This window comes from Gracilinanus agilis, chromosome X (assembly GCF_016433145.1).
Source record: "Gracilinanus agilis isolate LMUSP501 chromosome X, AgileGrace, whole genome shotgun sequence".
NCBI lineage: Eukaryota > Metazoa > Chordata > Mammalia > Didelphimorphia > Didelphidae > Gracilinanus > Gracilinanus agilis.
In genome coordinates, this window is record NC_058136.1 from 31,298,306 (window position 1) to 31,313,537 (window position 15,232).

Consider the following 15,232-nt stretch of genomic DNA (forward strand, 5'->3'; position numbering starts at 1 on the left):
AGAAATGAGAAGTTAAATGACTTGCACAGAGTCATACAGCTAGGAAATGTGAGACCATATTTGAATCTTCAGAGACTTTTAAAATCAAGGATGATTTGTAAGGTCGATCTTTCATGTCAGTTTATGTAAAGTATTTGAATAATTGAGTACCCTACAGTAGTATGTACTGGGTTATGCCAGAGGGCCTTGTGGACTACTTTTTTTTGATCTGCATCTCCAGATCATCCCTGGAGCCCCAGGTTTAGTGACTCAAGAAATGCATTTGTAAAGAGTCAATAATTGTCCCTTGAAATTAGCTATTTTACATTTATGCTATTTGAAATACACTAATTAAATAGTTCTGTGTAACTTTATATCAGCGATAATTGTGAGGGCATATGTTTCTACTGAGTAGAGCACCTAAAGCTTAACTTGAATGTTATTGCTTCAAGTTGGCAGTAGGGATTGAGGCTTTGCATGACTGTTGTCATGTGTCCACTGAGGTGGCTGATGAATCTATTGCTCTGTTACGCATGCTTGCAAGTAAATGCTGACATCAGCCAAATAACAAGTAATGATTAGATAATAAAATGTTAAATAATCTAAAAATTATTCATCCAGCCTAAACTGAGTCATAAAGGAAGACAGGGAATAGTTGGGATAGCAAAACCAGGGCAGCATAAGTGCATTCATTAATGTTTCCTACTAAAGATTGTCTTGAGTATGGCAACCGGGGGAGGTGGGGGGGGACAGTTCATTTTGATAGTAAAGTAGCCATTAGTCTTCATGTGTTTGGTACTTGAAATCATTTAATAAGTCAATATATTCATTTTCCTAGACTGATACATTACATTAAAAAGCTCTCTTAGTTTGAATAATTTTAAAAACTAGCCTCAGAAGATTATTTAACTCTAGATCAGAGGTGTTATAGTTGCTTATACTTCCACCAAAAACAATACTTTTAAGAACACTTAGTAAAAGACAGTTCAGGTGATGGTACCCAATGTGTGGCACTTAAAGCTAGGACAGGGAGGGAAACCCAGTACAGTGGAAAGACTGCATTGGGCTGAGAATCAAAAGAACTGATTTCTATTCCTAGATTTCCTACTAAAAGAACATTGAACAAGTTTTTTCACCTCTACAGACCTCATTTTCCTCTTCTGTAAACCGAGCAAAACTAGGTGCTCCCTTTTTATTCTAAATCTATCATGTTTTAGTATCCAACAGAAGAATACAACATATTTACCTCTTTTAACCGCTGCTGTTCACAGTTGCACAAAAAAGTCCCAAAAAGGCAACTGTAAAGGTGATCCAAGATAGTAATCAAGAACAGTTCATTGAATTCGAATGCTGAGGGAAACTTCAAAGACAAAGAAAAAGCTGGGTTAGAAGTAAATAAAGCCCACAATGGAAAACACAGGGATCTCCACTCTAGAAAGGCTCAGCCATTAGCACCTGACCAAAGGTGAAGGGATTCTGAGGCCAGAAAAGAAAAGCCCTTTAGCCACCCAACTCTGTTGGCTTTTGACACTTTTAACAAAGAATTGGAAAGTAGGTGAGGACCTGCATCTGATAACTTTAACAGGGAAACATCTCAGTCAGTGCTGATGATAGAACAGGCTGGGAAGTGCCATCCTTGGCCAACCTGCTTCTGCTTGAAGTCATGGGCCAGGAAAGTGCTCTACAGGTTCCACACACCACTTCTTTTTGCCACGCTCACTTTGTATTATTGTCCTATGGGGGGAGCCGACTTCATTCTTAGGGCTCACAGCCACACTTGCCATGGCTTTCCTGCAGCCGAGAGTTAGCCTCAGTTCTGTCTTTGAACTGGCTGGCAAGCAGGGTCTTTGTGTTAACCAGACACTCGCAGGTCATGTAAGTTAGAGAAAGGACATCTCTGGTGGTCATTTCTTTTCCTCTCAGGCTCTGAATTGGCTCTCAGAGGTCATCTAGCCTGACCCGTATCCCAACAGGAATCCTCTCTCAACAGTATCCAGACAAGCGGCCCTCCAGCCTCAGCTCGAAGACATCCGATGACGGCATTCCGTGACCCGTATCAGCACACAAACCGTTATGCACAGCGGATACCAAAAAGTGGGATTTGGTACAGCAGAGGTGGGAGGGCCAGACTCTAGGCAGATCCCTAGCTCAAGGAGTGGCTGATGGAGAAACTTGTCCCTTATGGGGTTTTTGCAGAGCCCGCTGCCTTGCTTGGAGGCTTAAGTCCTGCTCTTTCAGGGACCCATAGCCTTTGGAAATGCACTTGTGTCTTTTCTGCAGTGTTACTTGCTGTGCAGGCATCTGGAGTTCAGTATATGCTACTCTGGAAACACCCTTTAGTGATATGAAGAAATAGTAGCTAACTAGAACCAGTCCAGAGTGTGAGGGAGGCCCAGCAACTTGTGATTGTTTCTTTGCTCTGCTCTCTTCACCTGACAACAGCTTTTGATATCTTTTCAAGGATTAAAGAAAAAGTCAGAAGTCTGTATGATATTGCATTTGCGCACATTAGTAAAGTTCTCTTAAACTATGGTGGAGAAAAGTGTTTCCCCGAAGCCTCTCCAAACCCTTTATGAAAAAGTGAAACCATGTGCATAGTTCTATGTTCAAGGTACCCTGCAATTCCTGATTCCATAGCAATTAACGTCAGAACAAACTAAGGCAGTGTGGCAGAGGACAGAGGGCTGGCCTGGGGTCAGGGAGACCTGGCTTCCAGTCCCTTCTCTGACACATCCTGCCGCGTGACCCTGGGCAAGTCACTGAACTTCTCAGGGCTCTAGGTAACTTTCCAAGACCCTAAGCTACGGAACAGGGACTGACCTGCATTTGTTATGAGGGATTTTCCTTCACTAATGATATCAGAATATACACATACCCACCAATATGCTAGGCTAATCAAATAAGATCATGTTTGTAAAGCACTCAGCACAGTATAGTAGGTGTTTAATAAATGCTTGTTCATTCCCCGCCACCACCACCACCTCCAATCTGGGGAAAACATGGTCTTTTCATCCACTTTTTTTCCAATGTGTGTGGAAACGTAAACCAATTTATTTTGAATTATGGATTTTGTTGAAGAGAAGTTGCAGTATTCATAGACTTGATTCAATTGGAATGTCATTAAGTCATGTGTTTACTTAGCTAGTCACATGTATCGTAGCCACCCCATTGTCCAACAGGGACTGCTTTTTGTTTTATCTGTATGTCCCAAGCAGCTAGCTTAGTTCCTTGCATGTAGTAGGTGGGTAATAAGTGCTGATTGGCTTGGATGTCTTTTAAAATACTTTTTTGGAGAGCCTTCTCTTTTGGACTCAATGCACGCTAGCCTCTATGATCCTGGCAGGTGTGTTAGGTGAGTAAGGGAGCAGATGTTTCTATGTTTTCTGCCAAGATTCATGGCAGTGTTCAGGTCATTGAACTAAGTTGATTCTGTGGTCTCACCTCCCAGAGAATCTCACATTATTGTAACATCTGCACAGGCTACGTTGCTTTTACACAGCATCTACTCTTTCAAGTCAAATGCTGTCTGAAAAGCATTGAATAGAGGTGCTGGGATTTGGTTTTCTGCACTCAAGTCATCCAGCTATACAACCATAACCTGCCCTAAGAAATCATCCTGTTTGATTCTCGTGTTTGCATCAGAGATATCCCTGATGCAGGCATCGGTTACTGCAGTAGAATGTCACAGAAACGAGAAAGGTACTATATAGAGCAGGGGTCGGCAACCTTTTTGGCCATGAGAGCCATAAGCGCCACATTTTTCAAAATGTCATTTCGTGAGAGCCGTACAGTGCTCACAGTGCTGCTTCTGTAACAGCGCCTGAAAAAAATGGACTTTATGGCTCCTATAGAAAGAGCCATATGTTGCTAACCCCTGATATAGGTACTAGTTGCCGATTTCTTCTCCCTCATTTTTCAGAGTTGACAGCTTGTTTAAACAAGTCAATGGCTAGGGCAGAGATCATTGCACACAACGTCATTATCTTTTATCCTTTTTTGGCCTTTGCTCCAACTACTCAATGACCCGACTACTCAAAGCTAGCAGACGTTCTGCCACCTACATACCCAGAGCATTAGACCTGAAGTCAGGGGTTCAAAGCCTACCTCAGACACTTAGTAGTTGCAAGTTTCTTAATCTTTCTCAGTTTCAGTTTCCTTTCTATAGGGGACAAGGATAGAGAGGAGGCCTGTAAATTCATTGGTATAGATAACCCCCCAAGTGATGACATGCCCTCTACCAATGTAGGTTGGTCCCTCTTCTGCAAATTATAATCTTAGAAAGTTTCCTAGAGCTCTAAGAAGTGGATTAGAGCTGAGACCTGGATCCAGGTCTTCCTGGATATAAGTCCAACTCTCTCTCCATTATGCCCGATTTCCTTTCTTGTCCTCTATAAATTGGGGATGACAAGAGCAACGGTGTCAAAGAGATGTTGTGAGGATCAAAAGAGAGCATACGTGAAGTGCTTTGTAAACTTTAAGGCGCTCTACATGAGTTAATGTTATTAAAGTCTGGTCAGCTTTATTTTGTATGTATGATGTAATTAGTTACTTGCTAGTTTACTTCTCTCTTTTGGGTGGGGGAAGTCTTCCTAATGTATAAGGCTTTTGAAATGGAGAAGCCTTTGAGCTCTTGCATTCTTTTGAACTCATGCCACATTTTTGCCATCCATCTCTGCATTGAAGTCACAATATCAAGGTATATGTTAGCTTAGCTTGGATTGTCCTAGCACATTCCCTATGGAATTTTTCTACTTCTTCATCCTTGGTAACCCACGTTGGTGTATAAGCTACAGTCATCTTCATGGTAATCGATTTGTGCTTATCTTGAGTGCTACAAGGCAAGATGACTTGGCATCCAGTGAAGTCCAGTGAAATGACATTCCTTATGGCCTTTAAGTGCAGTGAGAAAATAATGGCCTTATTCACTTATCTGAGACAAATGTCCAGGAGCTGTCCTTCATTTAATTGTAATTTGTCTGTTGGTTTCCTTTATCACAATGGATGAGATCCTGAAAGTATAAGGTGGGGAGGGGGGTGGCTTTAGAAAGACAAAGATCACACATATCAGAGACATGATTAAATGAATGTTTGTAGTCTCTCTCATGGTTCCATGAATCTTAACTTCTTTTTCTGCTCTGTTGCCTAGCACAGTGATGGGCAAACTATGGCCTGCGGGCAAGATGCTGCACTGCATTATTCTTAATCTGACGAATACAATGAGTAGGATACAATACAATGAAACTTCGAAAGAGTTGCCTTAGAAACAGACTGACAGATGAACACTTTCTTTCCTTTGGCCCCCTCTTTAAAAAGTTTGCCTATCACTGGCCTAGCACATTGTCAACCTCTATCAAAACAGAAGGGGCAAAAGGCTGTTACTTTTTTTGGTTCATTTTAGGAGTAACTACAACCAAAACCATTCATCATCTAGAGGGCAACCTCTCTGCTTTTTCAGCCAGGCTGGTCTTTGGACAGTAAAGTTGGGGGATTTGGGGTGATTTCTAAGAAATAGAAACGGCTAAGGTAATTGGATTTGTTTGCTACTGTTATGCTTCATTCCGGTTCAGTTAAAATTTTCTTAATTTCAGATGCTTGAAGAGGTTGCCGAGATAAGTCGGAATCATGGAACTTTTTAGAATTCAGTTTGTTGTAGTCATATCATCTTTCCTCATATTTTAAGCCCTTCTTGGTTATCCACCTCAGTCAATAGGAGTAACACTGTTAATTCAAAACAGGCATTGCTGTTTTTCACTGAATATGTAGGAATCAGAGCATAAAATTGTATCATTCAGAACTGGGCAACGAGAATCTTTAAACTGCCCAAGACCAAGGTTTTTACCTCAGTGGATATGCGATCTCATTCCCTCCATTGGTAGTGTGCCTCTGAGAATAACTTAACTGAAAATTTGGAGTGACTTTTCAAGTAGCTTCCACTGTGCTGGAGTATTCCATTGAAAAACATTACTGCTGGATTACCCATAATCCTCAGTAGAATCTCATCTCTTTGAGGGCAGGGTCAGTTTCAGTTGGGTTTTGTTTTTTTTTTTTTTCCTCTCTCTATCCCCAGGGCTAGCACAATAACCAGCACATAGTAAACATTTCATGAGTTCTTGCTGGACTGAATTGTTGACCTTAAAATGGCTGACTCATGAGAAGAAACAGCTCTTACATCAGATTGGCTGTTTATGGCAGGGATTCCTCTCTCCACTAATGTTGGAGACTCCTTCCCACCCACCTCCCTGTTGTCCCAGGAGAATCAGCCAAGGTATATTCTTGGCATCTCGAGTTGCAACTCAAGATGAAGTTGCATATAGTTACCACGTTATGGTGCTTTTAGTTTCTCTGGTGCTGTTGGTACCGCCTCCAGAGTAGGATGCCATAGTAGGTAGCCCATAAGAGTTTGTTACATTGAATTATTCATTTCTATCATGGGGGAAATGGCTGTTTCTGAGCTACCAAATAATCATTTTTATTTTTCTGTCTATGGGGGAAATGTAGTTTGAGTTCCCCATGAGTAATTTACAACTGAACTTCTCAGGCAGGCCTCCTTCAACTTTAAGCCGAAGGTTGCCCGAAAGAGCTTTTGGTAAAAGGGTGTTTTATTGTCCTGCAGGAGATGTGACCCCTTACTTCAATCACAGACTTGAGTGAAAATGGTACCAGTAGACTTTAAGGTCCTTGAGGACCAGAATAGTTTCTTTTTTACCTCTGTACTTTGCACATGGTAGGTGCTAAGATAAATGTCTGCCAAATTGAACTGTACCTTTGAGTTGCTTTCTTGGTGTACGGTTCTAGTATATCATTTCCTCTAGGATGCCCAAGCTAACAATATCTTTGTGATTGCTACTACGGTGTACATTTTGATAATATTCTGTATTTTAACTAACAGGTTTTCAGGAGGCCTGAAATAATAAGGGTAAGGATATGTTTGGCTTTCAGCAAATCGGCCTCCTACCTGTTTGTCTTTTTGTGCTTTATTGAAATTTTAAGTCCGTTTAGTGTTCTTTAATTTATCAGCAGTTTTACGAGTTAATCCAATCAATCCGCTCTGCCGTGTCATGGCTTTAAATGTTGCAAAGAAATGCTTTGTTTGTTACAGTGTTTTCCTGTGCCAATAAAAGCCAGTATATGTGAAGCCGTATATTTAAGATATTACAGATGTGCGGTACTAAGTTTTATTTTGTTTATTCTGACCAAATGGGTGTGCATGACTGATGCTTACATACCCAGGACTACAGAGCACTGTTATTATTTTTATTGCATAATCCTCACTAGAGACCTGAACTACTGAAAAAGTATTAAGCTGGCTTTGTAGTCCCTTTAAGTAGTTTTAATTCAGGCTAATACATATTGGATTAATTTGACAACGATTTTCAATCTTACCTAGTACTTCTGGAGAATATCAATTAGTAGGAAATCTCTTTAGTAGTGAGCATAATTAGAAGAGTATGTTTTGTTTTTTTCCCTTCCCTTCAGAACACCTATAAATCAGGAGCAAGATTGGTAATGTGCATGCACTTTTCTTCTTATTTTAAAGTTACCTACCTTTAATATGGAGAGGAAGAGAAATGTCAACGTTAGTGGCTTACCGTTTATCTCCTTTCCACTCCTCAAAATTATCTGGATTTGGACAATCTAGCCATTTGAATGATGTAATAATGGCTTCAACTTTTAGAGGGCAATCAAACCAAATGTTTAAAGTTCTTATACTTCCAATTGGTTTTTCATTATTTCTCTTTTTCCCCACTGGTAAAAGTGCCTTTCAGCTAATGAGAATGTTTCCTTTTTTCTTTTATTGATCCCAATTATTATGATACAAGATCATATTTGATCTTTTTAATTGCATGGACTTTGAAGTGCTGTTGTCATTGGGGGGGTGGAGTTATGTGTTTGTGCAAATATTTTCCATTCAAGAAATATTGTTAAAAGTTAACTCTGCTTTATATTTGAAAGAGAATGAAAATATAAAACTTTTGGCTAAGCGGAAATATATTGTGTAATTTGGAATGGCTTTGCTTTTGGCCTCCTACGAAATTCAAACTGATGAGCAAGTGCAACAGCTATTAAAACTGTTTGGGTTTTTTAAAGTTTGGAGATGCTAAATCCATCTAACACTTAGCAACTCCTTTGGTATAATCTTTTCTTAAAAGATGCACAATTTTGATGGTGAAATCAAATTTTCCTTTAAAATAGAAACACCTGCCTTTTTTAAAAGATGATTTGGCCTCATAGAATTGACTCTGCTTTCAAAGGGATTACAGACTTACATTCTTCACAACTATCTGCTTAATTTTTTTAAAAGTTGGTCTGTAAAGAGATCCTATTGGGAGACCTGAGCTGTTTATAAAGCAATTGTAAAGAGTTACCAAAGAGAAGAAAATTAGACCTTTTTTTAAAATTTTTTTTTATTTTAAAACCCTCACCTTCCATCTTGAAGTCAATACTGTGTATTGGCTCCAAGGCAGAAGAGTGGTAAGGGTGGGCAATGGGGGGTGAAGTGACTTGCCCAGGGTCACACAGCTGGGAATTGTCTGAGGTCACATTTGAACCCAGGACCTCCTGTCTCTAGGCTTGGCTCTTAATCCACTGAGCTACCCAGCTGCCCCCGAAAATTAGACCTTTTAACCAGTCTTTTGAGGCATATTGTTGGCATAGCTAGAAATATTTAATGTGGAATTCATGTAAAGTCAAATACTTAATGTATTTTTAAAAAACTTCTGCAGAATACACAGTATATCTTCAGGTAAGTGGTGTACGTATATCTTCTGCAAAATTTGCTGCTACAGCAGAGTTGCCTATCTATGCAGATGGGCAACCATTTAACTTTGGTCTTTAAAAACACAACTTTCTTTGGGTTTCTTTTACATTTGTTTGCATGACTTTGCTCTTCACATAGCTTCCAGAGTGTGCTATGTTATCTATTTTTGAGCATTTTCCGTGCTCAGTACTTTGCTTTTTCTTTATTCTGGAATTGCTTGATTTTTTTTTTTTTTGTATATTCTTTATGTCAGCTGACAACTGTAGCGTAGGTTTGTTCTTTTCTCTCTTTTGCCCTCCTCCAGCAAAAAATAGTTATTTCCTTTTAGTCAGATGCTGTGAAGTATGTCCATCAAGCTGGGTTTTTAACCCCAAGGGGGAAAAGATTCTTTTGTGTGTTTACAAAGCTTTAAAAGGTGCTAAATTTTATTATAGTCATACTGTCTCTTGGAAAAACCAATTCTGTCCTTTCACCTGTTTGTTTGCACGTGTTTCTCTCTTTTCCTTTTCTGCTCTCTTGTCCATGCACCTGATGCTCAGCAGGAGGTTCAGGACGGACACAATGGCTATCATTCTGAAGCTGGAGCCGATCAGGTGGCAAATTTTACTTGTTTGTTGTGCTTAGAAACCATTTTCATTTAGATTGCTGGCAGAGAGAGACTTGCAGAAATGTCCCATCAGAGTCATTCTCTCATTTCATTTCTAAGTTCAGTAGAACCCCATTATGACACAACTAATCCAGATGTTTGTCTTAAGGTTTTTTCACTGGAAATTTCCATTAGTGTATACTTCCATGACTCACTGCTTTGGTAATGACATATGCTTATAACGATGACCTTCGGGTACTACAAAATCCCAAAGTGCCTTGTGAATGAATGACTGAAGATGTTTAAATTCGCTTCCTTATAGTTTCAGTGCTGCATATCCTGTTTTTGGTAATCCAGAATTAATTGGAATCATTCAAAAACTTGAGAGGCATTGAGGGAGTCCCTGCATCCTTGTTGGGATGAAAAAATAGTGGACAATTCAAGGAACTGTATAATTAACTAAATGTTAACTTGGATCTAAGTCCTATAGTAGTTTTGAGGAGAAAGTAGACCAACGAAAGCTGCGGTAATGAGGCAAGGCTTCGTGGAGGAGGTAGAGCTTACACTGGGCTTTGGATAACATGTAAGATTCGGCAGTGGGAACGTGCTGGCAAGATGAGACAAAATATTTAATTAACCTGAAAACCCAATTTTTCTGAGCGTGATAAACAATAGGGAGTATGTTGATTTAGGTCCACCCCAGGTCAAATCATGCCCACTGAACCAAATCCATTACAGATTCCTACATTCAAAGCCTCATAGAACACAGATGATAGCCCCGTCACCTAACATTTGTTCTCTGAAAGGGATCCACTGCACTTTAGCAAGCTTTGTTTAAATTTTATCCTAAAGCTAAACTTCTTCGATGTTTAAAATGAACCTTTCACTGGAGGTTCCTTGAAGCATTGTCATTATCTCTTTGTTTTATTTTGGTTGAGTCCTGGCAGTATTTTTTGTGACTCTAAAGGCACACCCTAAGCTTCATTACAGTAATGGGATGTTTGCCTTGCTGTTTGCCTCACAGACACATCCTTACGTATCCCAACGAGAATCGTACATACTTTTCTAACTAATTTGGATGTGATAACTTGTAGAAAATCCTGTGTCGCCTCTGAGTCACCCGACCCCCAGCCCATGCCTTTAGAGAAATCTCTTAGGGGCACATCTCTTAAAAGGGTCTGGTGAACTCTTAGGGTTACTCCCACTCACCATCCTTTCCCATCTACTCTTATTTCCTTATGGTTCCCTTTTCTATAGAGAAACAGTTCTTGTAAGCGTTTGTCCTATCAAATTGTGGTGTGAGTTAGCACACAGTTCATACATAAAAAATTATTCATAGCTCCCCGAAAGATTATAGTGCAATAAAATTGAACAACTTGCTTTTGCTCTAGAAGCAACATTGGTTAATTAGCATCTTTAAACAAACACTCTACTACATTTGATACAGTAATATTGAGTAACTTAATTTAGTTTAATAATGTAAAATATTTCAGAGTAATTTAAAATGGAACAGTTGATTAATATAACTTTCTCGTTACTGGGGCATAAAATCAATTACCAGTTCATTGACATCAGTTACTGAAATCAAAATTTTGTCAGTACGTGTCTGGAGAGAAACTCTGGATATCTCTTGGTATTCTTATTAAAATGTATATACTAGCCCAAAAAATGTTTGAATTATGCCTTTTATGTCTTACGATAGTAATATGGAAGGAAAATGGATTCTCTGAATTTGTTGCCTAAATACTCCTAAGTACTGATGGGCTCCATGCTTTTCTTAACATTAAAAACATGTAAGAATTCCTTTGGGGGAAAAAAAAGAAGTAAAAACAAGACTGAAAGAAAAATGTGGACTTAATAAACTTCACATAACTGAAAAAGAAAACACTTTTCTTTTCTTTTTTTTTTAAAGCCTTACTTTCTATCTTAGTATTGATTCCAAAGCAGAAGAGCTATAAGGGGTAGGCAGTCGGGGTTAAGTGACTTGCCCGTAGTCACACAGCTAGGATGTGTCTGAGGTCATATTTGAACCCAGGTCCTCCCAACTGCATGCCCAGTGCTCCATCGAGCCACCTAGCTGTCCCAAAACAAAATCCTAGCCTTGTATATTTTGTTAGAATTATGTCTACCTTTGCAACAATGAAACATTATTGCAAGATCCTGAGCATGGAGTTGGCTTTGTAGCTGGCATTTCTTCCCTTTATTTCATGGGTTTGGCAGGTAGAGCTACCATGGAAAGTGTGATGCAGTTTAGGTCAGTTTCAAATTGGAACCCCAATGAAATATTTTATGAACTCCTTGGAAACTCCATCAACTTTCTGTTTTAACTAAACAGTTATTTTAAATTTCCCATTTGGTGTTATAGAAAAAGAGATTCCATTTTCATTTCTATCCTATCAAATCATGCAGATAAGTTCCTTGACTCTTGCTTATCCTGGAGGCAGCATGGCATAGTTGATTAGAGAACCATCCTCGAAGCAAAGAAGACCTGGGTTCAAATCCTACCTTTGACACACATCCATATGCATCCGTACACATAGACACACGCACACTGCCTGTGCAATCATGAACACATCTTTGACCTTTGAGTACTCAGCTACAACTCAGTTAAGTTGGAGAGAGGTGCTAGCTTGTATCGATAGAACGAGTTTCCTCCACTGCTAATGAAATCACAGGTCCAGTCCCTATTTATCATTCACGATCTACTTTGTCTACTTGTCCTTTCAAACTGTTTTGGATTCTGTGATTTGTAACTGTGAAGTCTCAACATATTGTAATGTCTTGTTGAAAAAGCCAGTGGGATCTCCCATGATGCTATGCTTTGACAAATGGGATGAGCACTGTTCTGCTTCTGTATGTTCTCAGCAAAACGCAGCCTTCCTGGACAGATTGGGGAAAATAAGATTGAATTCTATTTCTTTTTTCCCTTGCCAGGCTCTGAGAGATGGCAACAAGCTGGCACAAATGGAAGAGGCACCACTTTTTCCAGGAGAATCCATCAAAGCTATTGGTAAATATAGCATTTATTGCATTTCATCAGCGTACTTGGGCGCGGATAGCCATAAAATGAAATGGCATGTTGCCCATGTGCATAGCTGATGCCATTTTATGAGATGGAGTTGAAGGCCAGACAGGTGCATTTCATGATGTTTTATAAAGTGAAATAAATGACCGTTAGAGTTATTATTGTAGCCATTGTTTTCATAGTCTCCTGTGATGTCTCTTTTCTCTTCAAGCCTCCCATTCTACACTTTCCTCCTGCTCTTATAGCTAAGGAGCCCCCCTCATGCTTTAATGAGAAAATAGAGACCATTTACTACAAGTTCCCTCTTCTCCCCTTAGCACAACCCTGTGCCTCAGTTTACTCATCTGTAAAATGAGGAGATTAGACTTGGTGACCTCTAGGGCCCTTTCTAGCTCTACATATATGATTCTATGAAATTGCTTTCTTTTTCATGGAGACAATAAACCTATGATTAGTGTGTACAATGTACCATGCATCGTGCTAAGGGTTGGGATACAAAGACAGGCAAAAGACAATTCCTGCCCTCATGGAGCTCCCAGTATGGGAGGAGAGACAGACAGACTGAACAAATATGTGTAGACAAGCCATACACAGGATAAATAATAAGTAATCAATAGAGGGAAAGCACCCAAATTAGGAGGGGTTTGGGAAAGCTTTCTTTACAAGGTGGGATTTTAGCTAGGATTTGAAGGAAACCAGAAGATGCGGTTGAGAAGGGAGGACTGCTCAGTGAAAATACCCAGAACTAGGAGATCGAGGAAGCCCATATATGGATCTAAGTACATACATGCAGGGGTCATGGAAGGAGGTGGGGAGAGGAGCAGGCTATGAAGTGCCTCAAATACCGAACAGAGGATTTCATCTTTGTTCCTGAAGCTAATTCCTTGGGAGTTGATTGAGTAGGGTGACATCTGTCCTTTGAGAAATCACTTTGGCAGCTAAGTGAGGATGGATCAGAGTGGGGAGAGACTTGTTACGAGCAGACCCAGCAGCAGGCTGGAGTGAGATGAAGGCCTGCTACATGATGGCCACCGTGTCGGAGGAGAGAAGGGAGCATGTTTGAGGTGTTACAAATATAAAATCCACCGCATTTGCATCAGATTATGTGTAGGAGTGAGAGAGGAAGGAGTCTAGAATGACATCTAGGTTGTGAACCTGCACTACTGGGAGAATAGTGTCCTCAGCAGTAACCTGAAAGTTTGGAAGGGAAAAGGGCTTAGGGGGAAGTTCAGTTTTGTCTAAGTTGAATTTAAGATGTCTGTGGGACATCCAGTTTAAAGTATCTTAATAGGCAGTTAGACATACAAGATTGGAGGTCAACAGAGAGGTTAGGGCTGGATAAGTAGTTTGGGAACCATCAGCATAGACATGATGATTGAATCCATAGAGGTTGGTAAGTTTACCAAGTGAAATAGTAGCAAGGGAGAAGAGAAGAGGGCCCAGGACAGAGTTCTGTAAGACCCCCATGGTTAGCAGCTATGTCCTGGATATAGGCCCAGCAAAGGAGACTCAGATAGGTAGAAGAAAGATAAGGGAGAATGGTATCATGAAATCCAAGAGAAAAGCATTTTCTTACAAACCACCACTGGAAGGCTTCCATTGCTGAAGTGTACATACCTCTACATTACTCCCCCACCTTTTTTTTTTTTAGCCCTCATCTTCTGCCTTAGAATTGATACTAAGTATTGGTTCCAAGGCAGACAAACCCATTTAAGAGCTAGGCAGTTTGGGTTAAGTGACTTGCCCAGGGTCACACAACTAGGTGTAGTGTCTGAGTTCAGATTTGAACCCATGATCTCTCATCTTGTAGGCCTGCCTCTCTATCCACTGAACCATCTCGCTGCCCCCATACTACCTCTTAAGTAAAGTGTTTCCATTATTTCAAATAATATCATAGAACTATGAATTTTCATAAAGTTGAAACCATAAGTATTCATTTGGTTTTTCATGATGGTAAAATTTATTGAAGCATAAAATTTATTGTAGCTGCTACTTTATGTTTCTTTCAGTTAAGGATGTCATGTATATCTGTCCATTTATGGGAGCCGTTAGTGGAACACTGACAGTGACTGATTTCAAGATGTACTTCAAAAATGTAGAAAGGGTGAGTTTGAAGAAAAACACAATTATATTCAAATTAGATATTCTAGAGAGAAAGGGAAAGTAGCGGTGTCTTTAAAGTTATTTATTATAAACTTAATCCATATTTATGATTCTATGAATTCATTTGAGTATATAAAATGCGTCCATTTGAATACGTGCTCCATTCTTTCATATGTTCGGTTTTACTTGGTCATAGTGTGTAATAATTTTCTCTTCTTTTTTTCTGTTTTTATTACTTAGTAAAGTTATTTTTTCTTATACTCGTTGAACTCTTTTGTTGAATTTCTGTGGTGTTAATTAATGAACTTCAGTTTAATGATTTTCCTATTATTGGATGTTTAGGTTGCTGCTAAGAAAATTTTTTTTGTCCTATTAACATATGATAAATAATGGTTGCTTGGAAATCTTTGAATAGATAACTTTTCTTGTTTCAATTAATGTTTTTAGGCTATGTTCCCAACTGCGAAATATTGAGACAAAGGTCACGATTATTATTGTTTGCTTTTTTGAAACCGAGTCTCTGTAACTCACCAAGGCTAGAAGTGCATTGGCAACTCATAGGCCCAATTTCACTGCTGATTGGCATGGGAGCTTTAACCTGTTCCATTTCACCCCTCCTTAAAGGGCAGCCTGATGCAGGCTCCTTGCCCCACCCAGGTGTTCACCATATTGGTGCTGCAGACACCTGATCAGTTTAGCCCACTGCACACCGGAACTACTGAGCTCAAGAGATCTACCAACTCAGCCTCCCCAATAGCAGGGATTACAGGCATGCACTATC

The 15,232-nt window shown here is 39.7% G+C and overlaps 1 protein-coding gene across 1 annotated transcript in view; it reads left to right on the plus strand.

Annotated features, from left to right (window-relative positions):
- Positions 1-12,272: 12,272 nt before the first annotated feature.
- Positions 12,273-15,232, plus strand: part of LOC123253861 (myotubularin-related protein 1) — a 47,200-nt gene continuing 44,240 nt past the window's right edge. The window contains exons 1-2 of the mRNA XM_044682982.1: positions 12,273-12,333; positions 14,358-14,452. Of these exons, the coding sequence (XP_044538917.1) occupies positions 12,288-12,333; positions 14,358-14,452 (141 nt within the window). The 5' untranslated portion in view covers positions 12,273-12,287. The remainder of the gene's footprint in view (positions 12,334-14,357; positions 14,453-15,232) is intronic.